General features: G+C 48.6%; 1 protein-coding gene, 1 long non-coding RNA gene and 1 pseudogene across 2 annotated transcripts in view; 1 reads left to right on the forward strand and 2 right to left on the reverse strand.

Annotated features, from left to right (window-relative positions):
• The window catches only part of LOC146420468 (uncharacterized), a 62,207-nt gene extending 43,339 nt beyond the window's left edge, over nt 1-18,868 (forward strand). The window contains exons 14-15 of the mRNA XM_085048227.1: nt 17,693-17,830; nt 18,785-18,868. Coding sequence (XP_084904353.1) covers nt 17,693-17,830; nt 18,785-18,850 — 204 coding nt within the window. The 3' untranslated portion in view covers nt 18,851-18,868. The remainder of the gene's footprint in view (nt 1-17,692; nt 17,831-18,784) is intronic.
• LOC146420470 (E3 ubiquitin-protein ligase Topors-like) lies at nt 7,837-9,291 on the reverse strand (annotated as a pseudogene).
• A 1,714-nt stretch (nt 18,869-20,582) lies between the features above and the next one.
• Nucleotides 20,583-21,680, reverse strand: LOC146420471 (uncharacterized). Its single transcript, XR_014849133.1, has 3 exons — nt 21,501-21,680; nt 21,141-21,257; nt 20,583-20,736 (listed from the first exon to the last, which is right to left on the reverse strand). It is a non-coding gene; the product is annotated as an uncharacterized LOC146420471 (long non-coding RNA).
• Nucleotides 21,681-21,776: the final 96 nt, after the last annotated feature.

Here is a 21,776-nt window from a genome sequence, read left to right on the forward strand (position 1 = left end):
AACAAATATAAAGAGGGTGTTTAAACAACGGGTCTAGTAGGGTAGCAGATTTAAGAAGCTATTTCCTGGTGCCCACAGCAATTAAAAAATCAGACGTTAACTAGAGGATGAGAACCAAAACCATTTCACAGTTTTAACTGGCTAAAGATCACAGAGATGTTTCTGCTCTGTGGAAGGGAAGATTGTGTGATAAAAAGACAAATGTAGGAACATATCATCCCAGTGGAACTGCAGTTATCATCACAATATATGACTGATAACCTTACCTATGTGGGGCAACATCTATGAAACATAGTATTTATTTATAGCAAGGAAATTAACTATATTTCTTAACTCTATGAACATATCAGTGAACATCTGATGCAAAAATATTCAGCTATCAGGACTGAGCCATCACTCACCTAAGCCTAGAGAAGAGCATTTTTTGGTGAGCACATCATTTTTTGCCAGATTAGCAATTTTAGTTCTTACTTAGTTCTCAGTTCCATTAATTACTTCTCCATGTGAATATTTTCACAGCGCAAAATGCATGCAGTAACTTTCTAGAAAAAAAACAAAACACTACTTCTTTCAAGAGGAACGTTATCCCTTGATAACAGAAACTGTCCCTAAAGCTTTGGTGCAACCTGGAAAAAGGTTAAACCAGTCATAATTCAAAGAATTATTATTAAAAAACCCTTGCTTTAACTGGGGCAGATACAAGGACTGTTTTGAGCATTTAGAACAGAACCCTCACTAGCTCCAGAGACATGAAGCACACTCATACACAAAGACATTTTTCTGTCTTTTATCCAACAGCAGCAGCAGCAGAGTATGGTTTAAAAAGGAGAGAGAGGGACTTTTCATATAGGCAGATAGTGACAGGACAGGGTGCAATGGTTTTAAACTCAAAGAGGACAAGTTTAGATTTGATGTTAGAAACTTTCCTGTGAGGGTGGTGAGGCACAGGCTGCCCAGAGAAGCTGTGAATGCCCCATCCCTGGATGTGTCCAAGGTCAGATTGCACAGGACTTGGAGCAACTTGGGATAGTGGCAAGTGTCCCTGCCCATGGCAGGGGGTTGGAAGAAGATGAGCTTTGAGATCCCTTCAAAATCAAACCATTTTGATTCCATGATTCTTAGACAACAGCACTGCTGCTATAATAAAATTATATTTTATTACCTAAATCAGGTAGGAGAAGGGGGTTATCTTTAGCAAATCTTGAAAAAGGAGGGGTGGTTTGTTGTTTTTGTTGGGTTTTGGTGGGTTTTTTTTCTTCAGTTCTGCATTGAGCCAAGGAAGATGAAAAGAAAGGAATTAAAGACTTCAGAACTGAAAGAAAGATGTGAAACCAATTCGCTTCTCAGGCCAGGCCTTCCCCTGATTGCTAGGAAATAGATTTGGTTTTCCTCGTTTGAAATACCGTTCTTCAAACACTCTGTACAGTAGCATCTTCCACGTAAAGAGTAATTTTTGAAACACCTGACCTAGCAGAAAACAGCCACATCCTCTGAGTTTCCTTTAACTGCACCTGACATCCTTCCAGGTGTCAGAACTGTGCATAAGACATGAATCTCCAGCAGAATGCAGGCAGACAGAGAAATGAGTAAAAGCTAGTTCTGTTCAGCTAATTTGTAACCATGATGGAACTGAAAAGCCCTTGGTGTGCACTCCAGTGTCTTTGCTTTCCTTTCATGATGCAGTATTCTGCTGGGACATCTCTGGAGGTTGGTTTCATCATGAAAATCCAGTCTGTTGTGCATGAACAACTCTTACAAAGCCAGAGCTGTTTTTTTGCTGACAGTTTCATCTATTGAGCAGTGAGCAGTGTCTCTGTGAGCATCTGAGACTAACAAGCTGCTCCTCAGAGCAAAATATATTTATTTAATCTCCTCTGTGGCAAGAGATGGGACGGAAGCTGTGAGTTGTAAATAGCAATTTCACTATAATCATGGTATTACCAACTATCAGGGATATACCTGTGTGCACTTGTTGACCTTTAGAAATTAGTTCCTTGAGCGGCCCAGAAATTTGATTTCTAGTTATTTTCACAGATGAGACAGTGAATCTGTTGGAAACAATGGACCAGTTCCAAACTGGGTGGCTGAGTGACTTCTTTCCACCTCCACAACTCAGAGGTGTGGGAGTTCTCTAGGCAGGACGTTCCAGCTGTCCAAAGGAATCTCTCCAGGCAGCTCCTGCTCTGACTGGAACTTGAAAAGTGTTACTTGCCACTGTCCATGGATAGTGTGGCCTTTTAAGTGATGCTTCTTGCTGCAGCATTGATCTGCTGATACACAGAAAAAAAGCTGCAAGCAGCCAGTAGAAGCTGCTGCTTCAGAGGCAAAAATAGGTACCTTGGATGATTGTTTGGGCACAGACAATATTAATTTTCATCCCCTCTTTGGATCTGAGCTTGGAAGCCTGCCAGAAGAGTAGCATCTTTGTATAAACAGATTAGTCATCACATAAATAAAAGCAAAGGCAATTAGCATCAGTTACATTTTCATTGCCTCAGAACAGCTGCTGTCCATACTGGGGCACTTCCAACCTAATAAATTGCACAGTCTTTTGTAATTAATGCTTGGGAAAGCAATTATGCAGCAGCAATGCTTACTGCTGCCCAAGTTTGACACAAAGAATCTTTTTAGAAAGACCATGAGGATGAGGAAATATCCATAGAATACAGTAAATATTCAGTTTGTGATGATCCACTGTTGAATTCTCTCCACATGTCACCCAACTCTGTTGAAAAGAGAGGCACCTTTCAAAGTTTATTTTCTTTGTGGAAGTTTTAGAACTATTGGACAGCTATAGCTGTAGTTCCCAGCTTGTATTTTCCCCTTTCATTGTTAACAGCTGTAACATCATGAGTTTTTAGGAGTTTTTGATTGTTTAATCTGGGGAGGAAAAAAGAAACTGAACAAAGCAAGTATTTTGACCTTTCCATGTATTCAGGCAGTGGTTTTAAACTGTGGGTTACCAGCAAATCTTGTAAGGAAAAAGCAAAACTTGATCACAAGAAGTCAGAGAAGGTACTCCCCCGTTCCTAAAGCTGTGCACAGTAAAAATACTGCCAGTGAAATACACATGTTCATCCTTAAACTGGTGCAAAAATCAGGGCATCCCAATCCAGCTGTATGTTGAAGCTCCACATCTTTTTCTACTTCAAGTGTCTGCTTAACTTTTGGAGTTCTGGAAGCTCCTGCAGATATTCCCAGAAAGGAATCCTGGGCAAAGAATTACATACCTACAGGTTCCACCAAGCTGAAGGTCAGCCTTCTTTCACAATAATGGCTATCAAACCCCACCAGTTTGTTGCCAGCTGAAAGGAAATACTTCACCTTGATAATGCTGTGTTTCCTTGGGATTCATCTTTACAGCAGATTACTTAGCAAATTATGGCAATACTGGATATGCTGGATAATTGAATAATCTCTTGGCATGTTCCTGCAGGTGCTTGATTGGATTTACCTTAATCTTCTGAAGCATAATTATGACAATCCTAATGGGACATGTGAATTGAAAATCAGAAATAAACAGGATCCTTTCACTTTATGAGAAAAGAGACTTTGGGGATGAGGCCATGGGGCTTGGTTTTTAGGGCAAACATAAGAGTAAGTTTGAAAGTTCTCTACATTATAATGCTATAACAACAGATGGAATACTGAAATCTAAATTAGGATAGCTGGCTGTAGGGAAGCCCCTTTAGCTGACTACTCACAGACATCTTTCTTGAAAGCCCTCTCCGGCCACAGTGCAAAGCAGAAATTAAAGGAGTTTGAGGGCAGCTGAAGATCTGCAAAAGAAAGGTACACAGATACTATTAAATCTCTTTGAAAAAAATCTCTGATGAAAAGTAATTTCTCCCCTTTCTAAAAATAACTAATCCTCAGTGAAAAGAGTAAACCAGTTTTCACATGCTGCTGAAATAATGTATTTAAATGATTGAATTTGAATTGAGATGTTAAAAATGTGAACGAGACCAAACCTAAAATCATTCATAGTTTCAGTTCATTCCTTAAAGCAACCCTTTGTAAAATGACCTCTTCAGTAGTAACTCCTCAGAGTTTTGAGGCACAATATGCACAGTGATGTGGCACCTACCCCAGGACTAACCATCTTGGTTATGCAGATTCTAACTGGATTTCAGATTGATGTTGTTCATCCAGGAAATCACAGCTCTTTCACTTTCCAAAAACACCTAACAGACTGTTTGCACTGGCATGAGCAAAGCTTCGGCAATAGCAAGTTTGAAGCAAAGGTTGTAGAAGATGAATTCTGCATTCTCAACAGATACTTCAGTGGAAAGCAGATGATGCTATACTCATTCAGTCAGAAGAGCCCTGTATGATACCTGTACAGTCAAAAGACAACCTTGTTTCTACAACCTCACACATTCTTTTTTTATGAAGTCTTTTTAATTAATTGACTCTGAGGATTATTTTCTTCGCCCAGTTTTACAACCTGCATAGTATGGACATGGCAGGTCAAACAAAGCAGATTACTTGTGTGTCACCATAAACCAGGTTTGTGACACAGTCTGACTTGAAAAGTCTAACTTGAAAAAAATCAACTCAAAATTACCACTGGGCACGATTCCCCTTCCTTCAGTTTTACGTGGAGGATTGCTAATGTAGAACCACAGCTGAAGAACAAAGACCAGTGCTAGTTGCCTTTGGCAGTGAAAATGGGTGAAAACACTCTTTTTCTCCAGCTGCTCCTTTTTCTTTTATCTTTTATCTTTTATCTTTTATCTTTTATCTTTTATCTTTTTTCTTCTTTTTTTTTTCTTTTTTTTTTTTCTTTTTTTTTTTTTTTTTTTTGGTGTGCTGAGGTCACAAACCAGTTATATTGCGGTTCAACCAGTTAACCTGGTCACAAACCAGGTTATACTCTGCCAGTATAACCTTTTCCAAGGCTGTTCTGAAGTGGCCCCAAGGAAAGAAATGTATCTTGTTTAAGCCTTTTGCTTCATATTACACCTCAGGCCCACTGGGACCTGCATCACCGTGAGGGGAGGGAGGAGATGGTGAAGGGCAACTTATGATTGGTGAAGGAAATTGTTCTCTAACTGGTCCAGGCCATGACTGCCTAAACCTGACTTAGCTGCGTGCAGCCAAGGCTTTCCCCCCAGACATACCACTGCAGTTAGGAGGAGGGCTGGCTGTGCATGCATGACAAAATGGCACAAAGAATCTACTTTACATAAGAGGCTGCAGCAGGTTTGTAGGTTTGGAGCAGATCAGGACCCCTCACTGCCTTTCCCCTCTCTTTCACTGTCATTGCTTACTGAGCTCCAGACCATCCACTCAACAGAACCAATACGGGATCTAGGAACTGGTGATATTCTCTGTTGTTTCTGTCTCTTCTCTGCCTTTCTTTCTCTCTTCTCTCGCTCTGCCTGTGCAAAGCACAGCTGTCCTGTTCTGCTTCCTACTCAGTACCAAAGTTTGCTGTGGGAGTGGGGAGCTTGTGGCCATGTGATGTGGTTTGTGAGGCAGCACCTTTGAGAATTTTGTTGTGGGAGATGGGAACTAATCAAGTGTACTTTAAAAACTTAGCGCTTGTTAGCCAACACTTTTGAGCAGCATATTGTAAGATTTAAGAGCTTGCTGAGCAAAACTTTTTGAGTCCAAAGACTGGACTAGTTGCAGGAGATAAGAGATCTGTACAAGGAAGTACAAGAGCTCTCTGACACCTCTCTGGTGTCTTTACTAAGCCTGACAAGAATTTGCAACATACATCACTACCCATTCCGCTAGGTTGTAACAATCACTCCAAAGCCAAACTCCACAGAACAGCCTAGAAAGTGACATCCCAAACCACAACCCACTACACAGATTGCTGCAATCTCTCCATCAGGTGAAATGCCAGTCCCTTTATATCTCAAATGCAGAGAGTACACCTTCCTAGACCTTTCAGAAACACAGAAGAGTTGATTCTGAAAAGTGACTGAGAAATAACTTTGTTCCCATTTCCTTGGAAAAAATGAAAGAAAATTGCCAATATTTGAAAATGAAGTTGTCCACTGTTCATCCTACTGGCAGAATTTTCCTCACAGAATTAAAACAGTTGCTTCTCTTTGCCTATTATTTTAAAATATTTTTGAAAAAGAAAAATAAAAATAGTTGCTTCTCTTCTTCACTTCTACTATAAATTATAAAAAGCAGTATTTTAAAAAATATTTTTTCTGTTTCCTGAAAAGGTGGTGTTCTTACCCACTATTCTTACTGTTATTCACCTGTTCTTACCCAGGTACTATCACTTCTAAAATTGCCTCACTTTTAAAGAAAACAACAAAATAGATCCCTCTGTTGTTAAAAATCTGGGTCCCCATTAGATTTATGGTTCACATTTATCACTATTTTATCAATTTCTTTTTGAAACAAGTCCTTTTTATTCTACTCTCCTGGGGTAGTGTATGTACCCAACATATAATCTCAGTAAATTCCCTAAAATTGTGAAACTCCAGCATTTGTGGTAATAGAAATGAAAATATATCATAAAAAATGAAAGAAGAAAAAATGAAAATATAATATAAAATATTTTTCCAAGATGTAATAGTGGTTGGAGCAAAAGCTACTACTTTCTCCTTCAATAATGTCTTGGTTTGAAAGACAGGTGTCTGCCAAGAGAGGCTGAACCCTCCCCTAGAGCAGAGGATGTGATTTTTCCTTCCCCTCCTCCCTCCGAATTATTTAATTTTGTAAATCAAGGGCTTTCAGGCAAAGGTATGGGAAAAAGGAGTATCAGTTCTTTACTAGTATCTATACACAAACAATAACAATAATAGCAAACCACAACTAGAACCAGAAAACCAAACAGCAGATAACGTGAGCTGCTGAGCCTTCTCCCGTGTGGTGCAATCACGGTTGCAAGCAGCAGGGGCGCTGTTGAGCTCCCGGCCGGCCAGGGTAGGTGCAATGACTCCCGAGCGGCTGCAGGTGGCGCTGTGGCGCAGGGTCAGGTCACCGTCCGGCAACTGCAATGGCGGATGGGCTGAGAAACACGCAGCACAGCAGGAAACAGCTCAGGGCAGCGAGAGAACAGGGCAGCAGGAGCGGGCGCTCTCTCTCTCTCCGGCCAGCGAGAGTTTCTGCAGTCACAGCAGACGCTGCGGTCTCGTGCAGCAGAGGGCGGGGGCAGGCAGCAGGGGCCGCGGGACTCTCCCGGCAGCAGCCACGAGGGAACGCAGCCCGGGGGGGGAAAACGTGCCCTTCCCCGTGAGAGAAAAGTTGAATCAAAGCTCACCCAGCCAGGAGAGAAGAGAAACAGGGCACAGTTGGATTTCCTCTGGTAGCAGCTGGAAAGCAAAGAGCCAGCAGCCTCTACCCTCAGCGTCCAAACCACCAGAGAGCCTTCCCAGGGCCGGCTCTTCCCTTACCATGCCCTGCCCAAACCTAGCTTTTGTCTTTTACAAAAGACCTGATCGCTCTGAACATCGGACTATTTGTTGCTTAGTAACAGGAATGGGAAGAAATTCTCAACCCCCGACAAATAACAATATCAATAATATTATCAATAACAATAAACTTGTGCTGAAACAATTTCATTTGATTGGGACATAGAAATAAAATTATGATTCAGGATCAAGTTTGCACTAGACCTTGCTTGTCTCCAAGAAAATTTACTCTCTGCAGGTTGCCCTGTTCGACATCAAGCAGAACAGAGAAAGCAGAGCAGAGCTGAAGTGCCAGTGGCTGGGCAGAGAGGGGCACAGGAGGCAGACTGAGGGCATGGTCCTGTGTCAAGAGCAGCTGACCCTGCTGCCAGCTCTGCCTTTGGCATCTGCTGCCATGCAAGGAAAAAGCAGCATCCCAAGACTGTGTAAGGGAAATAATTTATTTCCTTTTTCTTCAATAAAGACTTGAAAGAGCCCTGCTAGAGCTGACAGTGGGTTGGCCTCTTGCAGGGCTGGGGAGAGTCCTGGGGGCTGGGGACCCTTCTCTTAACGGGGTGCCAGGGTCCCCATGGCAATCGTGCCAGCCCAGAACAGGGGTGGAGGAGCTGAAACTGCTGCCCTGGGCAGAGGCATCTGCCACTGTCACCACCTTCTGCCCTGGCTCCTCCTGGGGCTGCTCCCACTCCATGGGGACAGGCGCAGCTGGGGTGTGGCTGAGAGACCCAGGGAAAGCTGCCTCCGATGTGCAGGCTTTCTCCTCAATGTCATAGCCTCTGGGGCCACTGGCAGGAATTCTGATCCAGGAACTGCTGGTCACGGAGCTGCTGGAGCTGGAGCTGGAGCTGGGGCTGGAGCTGGAGCTGGAGCTGGGCCTGGAGCTGGAGCTGAAGCTGGCATTGGCCACAGGACCATTGATCTCGTCCCTGACAGCACCAGAGCGCAGCAGCCTCTGGGCCTCCTCACTGCACTGGCCCACAACGATGCTGATGACGCCATGCACCAGTGCTGCCGTGTGTTGCTCGAGGACAGGCTGCAGCAGCGGCACCAACACCTCGGCATTCAGCCCGTTGACACACAGGTCGTGCAGGATGGAGCTCTCTGCAGCCTCAACCAGCCACTACCAGCGCCCAAATATCCCCTCCAGCCTCTGGCGCAGCCAGGGCCGCACGGGCTCCAGCAGCTGCGCGTGTCCACGGAAAAGTTCAGCCCACACCTCAGGCCGGAGGCCACCCAGGAGCTGCAGCTCTGGAGGAGCTGGAGGGGACACCACAGGGCCATGAGGGCTGTTCTCGTCCAGGCAGCCGGGAGCTCTCCCTGCCTGGCTGGTGGCTGCTGGCAGCTGCTCAGGGGCAGTGCTGGCTGTCTCCAGATACTCCTCTCCGTGCTCAGAAAGCCTGACAGTCTCTATCGGTGTCCTGCAGAGTGGGCATGAGGGATTTCGCTGTGCCCACCGCACGATGCAGCCCAGGCAGAACTGATGGCAACAGGGCCCAGCAGAAGTCACATCCCTCAGAGAGTCCTGGCAGATGGGGCAGTTGCCATCTGTCTCTGTGGCCATACTGGGGCTCTGCAGCACATTTGGGAGCAGCCCACAGTGCCTGGCTGCCCCAGCCCGGCAGGGCAGGGAAACAGGAGTGATGGCTCTGGGACTGGCAGTGAGATCTGCCAAGAACAGACCCCACCCAGCACCAGAGAAGCCTGGCTTGATCCTCTGGACTTTGCAGTCTTGCCCAGGAGCACTTCAGGCTGGAGGCAGACTGGTCCTGCCAATCTCTGAATGCAAGCAGTGAGAGGCACAATGGCACAATCCATCCCCCCGTGATGCCACAGTCGACTGCTCTGTGACATCAGCCTCCACCCCCAGTGACAGCACAAAAGGCATTTAGCCTCCTTGGAAGCCCAGGATAAGCAGTGAGGGACATGAGGTCACAATCCATCGCTGCCTGATGTCACTATGTGCACTTCAGACTTCTCCACCCTGGGATGGCACAGCAGGCCTTCCATCCCTGCAGCCACATGTTGACAGGAGAAAAAAAAAATACTCTTTCCTGGATTCAATTTCTACATTTGCATGTTGCTCTCCCTTGGCCACCTGCATCACATGTCTCAGCCCTCTCTCTAATCCCTGCTCCTGACACTTTGCTGTGGTTTCTTGGGACCTTTCCTGGTCTCTATTCATAGAGCCTTTTGTCAGCCTCCCTGGGAGAGGCCATCACATCCAGGCATTTCAGGCCAGTCCCTGTACAAGGTTTTTGCCCTTCTGGTTTCCAAGTCAGAGCTTTTCCTCTCTGCAGCCCGACTGCATCAAGGGTGATGCGTACAAGGACACTTTGCACCTGTGTTTAGGGCTGTGGGACTGTTCTGCCTTGCTTGCTCAGGAAAATGGGTCCCCTTAGTGCTGTCTAGGGGGGTTCCAAACCCAGGAAGGAATTCTCTCTGCCATTTTTTTTCCAAGAGTTCTGTCATCAGCATAACGACAAGGCCAGGCCTCCATCCTGGGAGCACTCCTGAGGTGACAAGGACACACTCCAAAGGACAGCATGTGGGCCCCTGAGCAAAGGAAATCTGCAAATACACAAATGGTGCCCCACAGGTGCAGCGCCACTTTTCTCCTCTTGCTTCACATGGCTTTGCTGAGTTCTCTTCCCCTCCTGAATCCTGAAGAATGGCAAGGGCACTGTGCCAGCAAGGTGCAGTCTGACACTTCATTGCTGACCAAAGAAAAGCCCCCCGTATTGTTCAAGCTACAGAGCGGTGGGAATAAATTAAAATGTGTCCTAATCAGTGCAGGGTCTTGTGGGCCTCACTGGGTTACTGTGGGACAACTCGTGGGAATTGACCAAGTTAATGGCAGTGGGAAGCCTGGCTGGGGGAGCAGATATGGCTTTTTTCAAAAATTTGGAATGGTGCTGTTTAATGTCTCAATCCAAGGCTGCTGCTGAACCCAAACTTAGAGGGCCAGTTGCCTCTCTGGAGGGGGAAGAGGCCATGCAAAGAGATCCAGAGAGATTGGAGCACTGCATTTCCAGTGGGAAGAGGTTCTGCTGCCATGGCCCTCGGCCTCAGGCTGTGCCTCACAGGACATGGGTGCCACGGTGGGGCACAAGGGGAAGGGCAAAGGCACCAGAAGGCTGAGAAGCAGTGCCCAGAGACTGTGTGAGGGAAAAACAACCAACTATTTATTTGTTTCTTGTACTAAGGGTTGAAAGCATATTGCTAGTCCTACTGGTGGGGGGTCCTCTTGCAGGGGTGGGGAGATTCCTGGGGCTAAGGGACCCTTCTCTTTGGGGGACACTGGGGACCCTGTGGCAATTGGCCCCCACCTCGGGTGCGACCAGAGGGTCTGGGGCTGGTGCTCTCTGGGGACACAGGCACAGCTGGGGGGTGGCTGTGACTCCTGGCAGGGGTGGTCCCCGTTGTGGCAGCTTCCTCTTCCTCCTCCATGGAGACTTCAGGAGTGCTGGATAGAGTCCCTGTCCAAGAGCTGAAGGAGGTGGAGCTGGGCCTGTTGGGGTGAGGGGAGCTGGGGCTGTTGGGTGTGGAGAAGATGGAGTGGGAGCTGCTGGAGCTGCTGCTGGCTGCTGGGTTGTCATCTTCATCCGTGGCAGCGTGGGAGCGCAGAAGCCTCTGGGCCCCCTCTCTGCACTGCCTCACAATGATGTTGATGGTGCCCTGGATCAGTGGCACTGTCTGTTCCTGCAGGATGTCCTGCAGACGCCAAGTCATGATCCCCTCATCTGGCCCATACACACAGAGAGCATGCACGATGGCACTGTATGTGCTCCTTGCTCGCCACCACTGGTCCCTGTAGATGTCCTCCATCCTCTGGTTCAGCCAAGTCCTCAGGGGTTCCAGAAGTTCCCGTTGTCGACGGAAAAGTTCTGCCCAGACCTCGGGCAGGACACTACCGACAGCTCGGGCTGGTGTCTCCTGAGTAGAAGAGGGATGGGGCAGCACAGGGGGATGGGGACTGTTCCTGTCCTGGCTGCCTGGAGCTCTCCCTGCCTGGCTGGTGGCCACTGGCAGCTGCTCAGGAGCTGTGATGACTATCTCCAGATAGTCACCTGCGTCATCAGAAAACCTGAGCAAAGGAAATCTGCAAATACACAAATGGTGCCCCACAGGTGCAGCGCCACTTTTCTCCTTGTGCCTCACATGGCTTTGCTGAGTTGTCCTCCCCTTCTGAATCCTGAAGAATAGCAAGGGCACTGTGCCAGCAAGGTGCAGTCTGACACTTCATTGCTGACCAAAGAAAAGCCCCCCGTATTGTTCAAGCTACATAGCGGTGGGAATAAATGAAAATGTGTCCAAATCAGTGCAGGGTCTTGTGGGCCTTACTTGGTTACTGTGGGACAACTCGTGGAAATGACCAAGCGGGACAATTGAATGACAGCGGGAAGCCTGGCTGATGGAGCAGGTTGGGTTTTTAAAAAGACTGGCATGGTGGATTTGGGAGAGAGCAGCTTGTAACGGGGCTCGGACTGGCTGTGGCTTCTTGCCAGTGCTTGTCAGTGCTCATCCTTGGGCTCTCCCAGCCTTGTTGTGCCACCTGGCCTGCCCCTGCTGACGGCTGCTGTGACTGCAGAGGCTGGAGCCTTCCTTAGCCGAGAGTCCCGCTGACGCCCAGCCGCTGCAGCGCAGAGCTGCCGGGAGGCAGCAGCCCCTCGTCTGGCCTGGCTCCTGCATGGCACGGCCTGGACTCACGAGAGGCTCAGCATCTCCTCTGGGCAGCTGTCTGTGTCATAGCAGAGCCTGAGGAGCACTGCTCTCCTTGCTGCCCATGCCCGCTGTGCCCAGCTGGGAAGATGGGGACGTGTGCAGTGCTGAGAGGGCGAGTCCAATGCGAGCGACTGATCCGCGCTGTCAGGGTGAAGGCAAGCAGTGTGCTTCTTCAGACGGGGCACAGGCAAGGGCATCTTCGAGCTCAGCCTGCTCAGAAAGGGGGAGGATCCTTAGGCTGAAAGCCCCATCGGTATTGGTTATAGCCTGAGCCGCTCTGCTTTACAAAGGGAAAGGCATTCTTTTGGCAAACTGCTGAAAGGTGGAGAAGATGCCCTCCTCTCCTGGGAAAACAACTCGTGGTGCTTTGTTTCCTGTCCAGAGATCACTTCAAAGGATTGTAGGAAATCAGTCTCTGTCCTTTCACAGTCTGCTGGCTTTTACTCCAACGTCTAAACAGCTTCTTCTCTCTTTGCTGCTGCTTTGTTTCTAGGCCATCTCTGCTGCAAGGCTGTCTGGGGTGTTGTTGCTGTTGTTGTTGTGGTTTTTTGTTGTAGTTTTTGTGGTTTTGTTGTTGTTCCTCAGCTGACCACAAAGGGCTGAGAGCCCCAGACAGTGGGGCTGCCTTTTGTACCTCCTGGAATGTGGGATTCCTGCTTTAAAGTGAGCATCTTGCTTCTTGTTTCTCTCAGGGAGAATGGTCAAGATGGAAAATCCCGTGACAAAATGCATTGAACTGGAAAATATCGGCATTGGGTGAGTCTAACCACAGCTATTTCCACAAAACTACAGGCCAGGTGTTTTGCTGGTAGAATGTCTATCAAGTGTGAAATCAAGCAGGCTGCAAACATGTTCAGACACTGGGGTTAGATTGCCCCACCACTCACTGCTAGGCAGAATTTGTAAATGTGGCCAGAAGGCATTGTCAAGGACATCTCAATGCTGTCAAAGTCTTGCCAGCAGCAAAGAACAGGACCTGGAAAATCTCCAGTCTCTCAAGTGTGGCACACCTGTGTGTTAATTTCCGTGGAATTTTTGGATGTCTCAGAATCATATGGCCACACTAATGAAAGGAGAAGAATCTTGATTGCCTGAAAGAGCAAGCTAGCCCCTGACAGCTGTCAGATAACAGTTCTCAGGAACATTTCTTTCCAAGAGTTTGCTGAAGGAAATACTTGGTGGACAGGATTAGAACCTCACAGTTTAAAAACTGAAACCTGAGATGAGAGAATAAGCTCTCTGAGCTTTTTGATCTGAGGCAGTAAACCCCAAAGCTACAGGAACAGGCCCAGTGCCCAGTGCCCATGGCCCTTGAGAGGAAAATGCATCATCTGCCTTCTGGCAGAACCCTCATGCATCCTGCAGGTTTTAGGTATTTACAGCAGAGATCTCCTGTCTGGGCTGGCTTTCACTCCAATGTCTAAACGGCTTCTCCTTTCTTTCCTGCTGTTTTGTTTCTAGGGCTTTTGGAAATGTTTGTAGAGCAGTCGACACTGCCACAGGAGGAGAGGTAAATGTCAACAGCCCCCACAGATTCTGCAGCTCTCGAGGGCTTTCCCCTCTCGTGTGAGCTGTGGCTGGAGCTTTGGGTCACCCGTAGAGCTGTGCTGCAAAGGCACAGGAAGCACAGACTGGTGCCAGCCTGCAAATTACACTTGGGACAGCCTTTGCCCTTCTCAGCTGCCACAAGGAAGGCACAGAGGGCAGCAGTACCTTTCAGAGAAGGATGAGCTCTCTTGCTCTCTCCTCAATTGCTAAAACAAAGGTGGAGCCTTAGAGCATCTCACTGCTCTTTGGGGCTACAGCTTCAGAGTCCTGAATTCTCATTTCTGGCTGCCAGCAAATGCATCTGAATCTTACTGGAAGTTCCTTAGCAACCTGCAGTGCTGCACATGGGAGCTGCACGTAGGGAGAGAACTGCAAGGCATCCCTAAAAGCCCTAAGCCCTTCTTATAGGCCAGGATGTATGTGTAGAGTACCAAGGCTTGGATTACTTCTTCTGAATCCCAGCCAGAGGAGCAGAGAGTGTGGTCAGAGCTTTGTGGTGATAGTTGAGACACCATTGTTATCAGGTGGACAGTTACACCTGTCCTGTAACTGGCCCCCAAGTGAGCAGAGAAATGGGCTGTTGGAATGTCACTTCCTAATTACTCCAAGGTCTAATCACAAGGCACTTTGGTACAGCTCAGCTGTGTTGTTCCAAAATCACGCACTCCATGTGTGTTTTGGTCTCATGCCACAAACTTCTCAAGTTACTGATTTTCAACATTATTTTAGCTGTCCATAAAGAAAATATATCTCCAAGGACTGAGCATCAACACAGTATCCCTCAATGAACTTTATCCCACGAATGTTCATTTACGTATTGCAAACAAGTGAGGTTAAAAAACCACTTTGGTTAGTGGCAGGAAATAGAGCTGTTAATTATTGCTTAATTATTATTTTTCTACTCATCTGCAGTGGATGGGTAAGAGACTGCATTTTGTCTGCACAAGTCTTCCCTAGCACATGGAGTTTGAAAATTGTTCAAAAAACCGGATCATCCCTATCTTACTAAGTCAATAGCCTTAAATTCACTGTCTCCACATTGGTTTTAGTTTTGATTTATTCCAAGTGTCTTAAGTGCGGATGAACCCACCTAGAAAGGATTTCCTTTGGATTGTTACTGCTCTTTTCCATTGCTGTGCATGCAAGGAAGACCAGGTGCTTTTTTCCAGAAAGGAATAGTGTGACAGGTGTTTTTTCCTGGGCTGTTACTAAGCTGTATTTTTCCTTTGCTGGCCATCTAAGACATCTCTTTTTTCACACATGTGCCTCTCTCCTTGAGACTGTACACACTGCAAACACTGCACAGCCTAGAGGCAATGTCTGTTCCTTTTATTCTGTCTTCACTTCAAACAGACCAGGAAACTGGAATCAGCCAAAAAAGCAACATAGCCACGCATGCTCATCTCCATGCCCTTGTTTCCTTCTTTCAGCTACCTTGTGGATAATGAACTCTGGCTGGTTATGGAGTACATGGATGGAGGCACTCTGATGGATGTCATCAACAAGACCTCCCTGCATGATGATGAGATTGCAGCCATCAGTCGGGAGGTTGGGGATCCTGCCTGTATTCCCAAGGGCTTGGGCAGGACTGTCTGGGAAACAGGGGCTCAGAACTGGAGTGATTCCATGTGCCAAGCTTTGTTTCTGTGTTGCTGCTGTGCTATGGAGAAGCAAGAGCATCTCAAGTGAACTAACTGCCTGCCAGTGTCCCTGCATTCACTCTACTCTGTTCTTATAGTCTGATCTCCTGCTGTGATATTGTCACTCTGTCTCTTGTATTTGTATTTGCTGTTGTCCTAATTTGAAAGACAGGTGTCTGCCAAGGAAGGCAGGAACCTCCCTTGGAATAGAGAGTATGGTCCCCCTTCCCTCCAAATTATTATGAGTAATGTGACACCCTCCTGTTTATGTTTTCTCTCTCTCGCAGTGCCTGCAAGGACTGGGTTTCCTTCACTCAAACCACATGATGTTCAGAGATGTCAAAAGAGGTCACATCCTTCTCAGACCCAATGGCTCACTGAAGTTGGGTCAGTATATTCTTGGTCAGGCACAGCATTACGGGGATGTGGGGTGTAGGGCTGCAATAGTTTTGGTTGCATCAGTGGGGGAACCACAAGAAACAAGTAGCACATAGCTAGTAGCAAGTAGCATGTTGAAGTAGTACGTAGAAGTAGCAAGTAGCATGTAGTTCAGAAACCTGCCATTTTGGCGTTCAGCCATGCTTGGCATTTCTCATGTGCTTATTGAATACTCTTGGAGTTCTGTCTCTGAAATGTCATAAATGCTTTTACTCGAGGGAAGTGCATTTGCCGTTATAGGCTTGGAAATTTTCCTTTGGGTTGAAGAGGATAATAACAAAGTCTCTTTGGTCACCATCATTTCCAGTGCCACCAGCACAGAGCTGCTACTATTGTGGCAGACATTTTTATGGAGACTCTCGGGTCTCTTCACATTGTTATTTCTGCTCATTTTAGATAGACTCTGCAAGGTGAAGTTTGAGTAGTTCCCAGTCTGTGTCTTATGCTTCTAACTAACATCTTGCAAAGGCAGAATGAGCTCCCTCTCTCTGGCTTCTCAGCACGTTAGACATTGGTTCCACGTGGGCCACACTGGATAATGCTCACCTGATGTCTTGCCAAATTACACTGTAATTCCTTGACCCGAGGAATATCAGGAAGACCTAAACTCCATGAACAATCCATGTCAGTTGCATGGAAGCGAGCATCCTTGGCTTTGCTGAAAAAACTGGAGCTCAGCTTAGGTTAGATTCTCTTGAGAAGGAGAATAGCTGGAATCTTCAAGTGTTTCCAGAAGCCTGTGTGCTCAAAGGGACTGAGTTGGACTCAGGGAGCAGCTGGAGGTTTCTGCACATGATGGATGGGGATTCCCAGACGGCTCAAGCTTTACCACAGGCCAACACTCCCAGCTGTTCTCAGGCAATGCCCTGCTTTTGGTTTCAGGTTGTTCCAGCTCGTCTGTCTGTGAAGATGGCCCTAAAAACGTGAAGCAAAAGTCTCAGAACTGGTGTTAACTTTCCATAAAAGAAGAAAAGAAATCCAAACCCAATGAAGTTCCCAAAACAGTGATATTTCAGATCAACTGCAGTCCCTGTGCAACTTCGAAACTTGCCTGAAACCAGGGCAAGAAGCTGTAAAGGCCATATAGTATCTTCTGCTTCTTGTGCAGTGTTGCTGAAACACTTAGTGACCATATTTCCTTCCTAGTCCAAGCCACTTTCTCCAGGCCACCAAGCCAGAGCCTGGTGATATGGAGAGCCTGCCAAAACCTCCTGTTTGTTGCTGGCACTTTCTGGGATTAGCACACCATTAATGCATTGACTTGAGTATCCAAATGAGCATGGGATTAACATAGGGATGGCATTTCTCCCTTTTCTGATTTGACCATGAAAAGGTTTTCTTTTGCCACATAAGGGAAGGTGAAATTTGGAGACTGCTGAGAAACAGAGTTGCAGGCGACTGCTGGCTGCCCAAAGAGGCATTTTCATCCCAATACATTTCTGCATGCAAGTTAATGTGTCTGTGTTGAACACAAGGTTCCAAATGTTTGTTTCCTTACCCAAGGAATAACTGATGGATTTCTTTTTTTTCTCCCAATTACCATTCTTTTCAACAACAGAAGAAAAGCATGATGAGTTTTAGATTATCAAAGCTGTTTTTAAGGGAGCAACAAAGCAGATACACTTGTCATGTAATAATAATTGGAAATAGTGCAAAGTCCCCCTTCCAAATAGTCTGTCAAGCTGGTATGAATTCTCAGAGAAGCAAAACGTGCTTTTGCTGATGTAGTTCCCACTATGTAGGTCAGCCAATGAAATCAGCTGCCTCGGAGAGATGTGCTGGATTTTGGAAAAGCTGTGGCTGCATTGGGGTTTGGGTTTTTGTTGGTATATGAAAGTCATCTGTGCCCCTCTGCCAGGGCAGAAAGTGCCACGACAGAGTGGAGGACAAACAACGGGTTCGGGGAGAGCAGTTAGAGATGTGAAAGAAGCACATGGAGCCTCCTGTTTCCTTTTTCTCCAGGCTCAATGCCTGATAGCCAAAATAGGGACCCCAGAGCTGCGACAGCCCGAGCTCCTCTCACCTTTGCTGAGTGACTTCCTGAGCCACTGCCTGCAGAGAGATGAGGAGCAGCGCTGGTCTGCCAAGGAGCTCCTGCAGGTAAAATGCAAAGGGGTGTTGCGGTTTTGGAGGATGGTGCAGCAGACTTTACCCTAGAGCTTCTCTACCCAGCCAGGTTCAGCGCCTCAGTGCTCCAAACCCTCTGTCCCAGGGCTGGACACTGCGCTCTCACTGGCCAGAGAGCCATAAGGCTAGCTCTGGTCCGTCTGCTTCCACAACCGGCGGTGATAAAGGAGGCAAGGAGGGTCTATGCGTTGTGTCCATGGAAGATGTTTATTCGCATGGTGCAGCAGAGGCCAACGACCTCCCCGAGGCAGAGATGCCTCGAGGGCGAAGGCCTCACATGCACAGCAACATGTGGAGCATAAACACACGTGGAGCATAGACAGCAAGATGGCGGAGGGTAAGGGGTTTTATAGGGAAACAGCGAGGGGCAGGGACAGGGTGTTGGGTGGGGGGTGGGGGGTTGGGTGGTGGGGGGGGGTGGGGGGTGGGGTTGGGTGGTGGGTGGGGGGTGGTGGTGTGTGGGTGGGGGGGTGGTGGGGTGTTGGGGTGTGGGGTTGGTTTTAAAGGGGCAGTAGGTGAAACAGTGAAACAGTGTCTGAGGGATGGGCTCCTCCTCCATTGAACTCCAAGGCATCACATGAGCCCCCCTCCTCCTCACCTCTGACTCTTGGTGCTTTCCAAATGGAAAGGGTGAGGAATCCTAGGCTGGGCTGGCCTGGCAGGGACCTGTAAAGGTCATCTGGTCCAAGTGCCCTGCAATGAGCAGGGACATTGTCAAGTAGATCACATTTCTCAGACCTGGAATGTTTCCAGGGATGGAGCACCTACCATCTCTTGGGGCAGCTTGTACCAGTGTTACACCACACTGCTTAGACCTTGTCAGACTCAATCCTGTTTTCATTTAAAAATATTGCACCTGCCTTTGAAGCACTGAGCTTGGAAAGTCATGCCTCATTGTTCATTGTTGCTTTGTTTTCTTTTGGGCAGCATCCATTTGTAACATCAGCCAAGCCTGCGTCCAGCCTGGTGCCACTGATTATCACGGTGAAATAGTGGAAGGAGAAGAGAAGACCATGACAATCTATTTAGGATTGCTTTCTCCATAGCCAGCTTAGAATAGGATTGTAGAGTAGGATTTTAGAGGAAGATTATACAGTAGGATTATAGAAGAAGATTGTAGAGAAAGATTTTAGAGTAGGCATATAGAGTACCATTGTAAATCAATAAAGTTTCTGAGACACCAGCTCATCTGGAAGAGTCTTTCTCAATCTGTGAGATTTCCTTTGGAATTTGTCCGTTGTTTCTTAAAGGTGGAAAGTGACACTTATGGCTGTCTTTGGTAGGGTTTGAATGTGGGGAAGGCTCTTAAGCCTTCATCCTCTCCAGACCACACTGCCTTTGGAATACAGCCCACTGGCCGGTTTTTGCCCAGCCGTGGTACTTCTAGCTGAGGCAGAAAGGGCAATGGCATTTGCAGCCCAAACTGAAAGAGGAGTGGGGCAGCCAAACATCCTGGGCAGGTGCAGGTGTTCAGCTGTGACTCAGAGCATTCAGGTTCCTGCCACTTGGATTTGTATCTATCCTCCAGCCAGTGCAATCTCTCTGGCTGGAGGATAGTCTTGCTCAACTGAGAAAGCAGAAGGATCCATGAGGGAGCTCTGAAAGGTCTCGTGTTCTGCAGAGCTGTCAGTGACTGTGAGGTGAGAGCAGGCACAGCCTTGCCCAGGGCAGAGCCCCAGCAGAGCCCTGGCCAGGGCCAGGCAGAGCCGTGGGTGCAGGGTGGTGCAGCGGCTGCAGAGAGCAGAGGCAAGCAGTGAGGGGCAGGTGGCCTCCCTGGCGTCCCCCAGGGCAGAGCCCTGGCGTGTCCCCCCTTTCCCCAGCTGGCACACACATGGGTGCATCCAGTACCAAGGGGAATTGGGCCTGGTGCTTAGGCCAGGCTGGCTGGGGACTGCCCCTGGGATGGGGCAAAGGGGACTGAGCTCTGAGGCTTACTGCAGCTTGGCGACCACCAGTTCCTCCTGGAGGAGGAGAAGGCACCTCTCGCTCCTCTTCGGGCATTGGGGTCAGAGCCACATCTGTGCTCAGCACAGCCTCATCACTGCTGAGAACTGCCCTGCAGAGCAGAGAGAGGTGGCCAGGAGAAAAGTGACCCCTTCTGCTGTGTCCCTGGCCATGGCCAAGTGTCCCCAGGCTGTGGGGGAGCCCACCTGGAGCAGAAGCAGCTCCTGGCCTGGCCCATCCTGCCTGGCACAGGAGGACTCTGTGCTGCAAGGTTGTGGGCCAGCTGCTGACAGCGAGGATGGGAAGCAGGATGTGAAGACTGGGCTGATGCCACTGTCAGTGCTTGCTTTCTCACAAAATCGATCACCAACCAGGACAGCTCTCAGCTTTGCTGCCGCTCGCTCGTGGACGCTGGGTTAAAGAACTCCCGGTGGGATGGGCTGGGGATTCCTCCTCCCCGGGGGGCTCCCGCTTGGAGCTCTCCGCTCAGTGGAGTCCCGTTTGCTCCGCAGGCCTTTGCAGCAAGTTATTCCCCAGCGTGTGGCTCTGCTGCCATCCCAAATCTGCGGTTTCACTGCCCAGCCTGGCTGAGACTGGGGCAGCTGCTGGGCATGGCTGGAAATTTTCATGGCCAAAATCCTCCAGCATCATCACATTTCCATCTGCTCATTGCTTTAGACAGCACAAATCACAAAACACCCATTTCAGCTAAAAAATGCAATTTACTGCTCTGGCTGCACTGCCGATCTACAAATACACCAAAACCAATTTCCGTTTAAAAATTACATTTACTGCAAATTGCTACACCCGTGCTGGCAACATAGAACCATGCAAATCTAAGTTGAGGTTAAAAAGAAAGTAATTTATTTGCGCTCCCTCCGTCGCTTCCTCCCGTGCAGCGCAGCCCTCCTGGACAGGGACAGCAGATGGGACATCTGGGAAGCAAACGGAACACACTGAGTCAATATCCGGGTATTTCCCTCGGCAGCACCTGCACTTGTATCAGGGAATAGAAAATCTCAGAGCCTCCACAGCAGGGTGAGAAAGAAAAAGCTGCAGGCCGAGCGGGCCAGGCTGCTGTGAGCACAGCCCCGGCGGGACTGTCCTGCAGCCCCTGGCAGCCTGGGGGGCACAGCACAGCACAGCACGGCACAGCACGGCACGGCACGGCACGGCACGGCACGGCACGGCACGGCACGGCACAGCTGCCTTGCCCAAGGACAGACAGCCCCTGGGCCAGCCGGGCAGCTGCGCTGAGCAGCCCCAGCACGGGCAGTGCCCACGGCCAAAGCCCGCGCCACCCTCAGCCCAGCCTGCCTCACCGGCCCTGTGGCCTCACCCAGGCTCTCAGGTGGCAGCAGCGGCAGCTCCCCGTTTGCTGCTGTTGCTGGTGGCCTTCAGCTTCTCCCTGATGGCTCTGGTCACTCTCTGGATCTTCTCGAGGCCTTCGGGGCAGCTGCAGCAGAATTGTACACGCTGGAATTGGTTGCATGGCCTGGCAGAGCAGCAGTCCTGGACCCCTCTGTGCTCGCTGCTGGCTCCCTCCATCCCCTCAGCCCCTCAACTTCCCCAGAACGCACAGCTCCACCATTCCCCTTTCCTCCCGCACACCCCTCAGCCCCACAGTCCCCTCAGCCCCACCAGCACCTCAAGGTCACTGTTCCTTCAGTGTCACCTCTCCTCAGCCCCTCAGTCTCACCGTCCTTCAGCAGCTCCTCGGGGGACACCAGCTGCTCCCACCGCTGCAGGGACACCTGGGGCTCCAACTGCTGCTCCGCCCGGCCCGGCTGCCAGCTCGGACCCAGCACGGGAAGAGGGGACAGAGGGGGCACAGGGGGAAAAGCAAGGGGTGAGAGAGGAAACAAAGAAGGAAAAGAGGTTAAAAATTTATCAATTTACCTATATGCTTATTCAAATGTAACTATATACATATTTAACTATACCTAGATATGTAAAAATATAACTGTATACATTT

This window comes from Lichenostomus cassidix, unplaced genomic scaffold (genome assembly GCF_008360975.1).
Source record: "Lichenostomus cassidix isolate B80296 unplaced genomic scaffold, HeHo_3.0 HiC_scaffold_478, whole genome shotgun sequence".
In the NCBI taxonomy this organism is placed as follows: Eukaryota; Metazoa; Chordata; class Aves; order Passeriformes; family Meliphagidae; genus Lichenostomus; species Lichenostomus cassidix.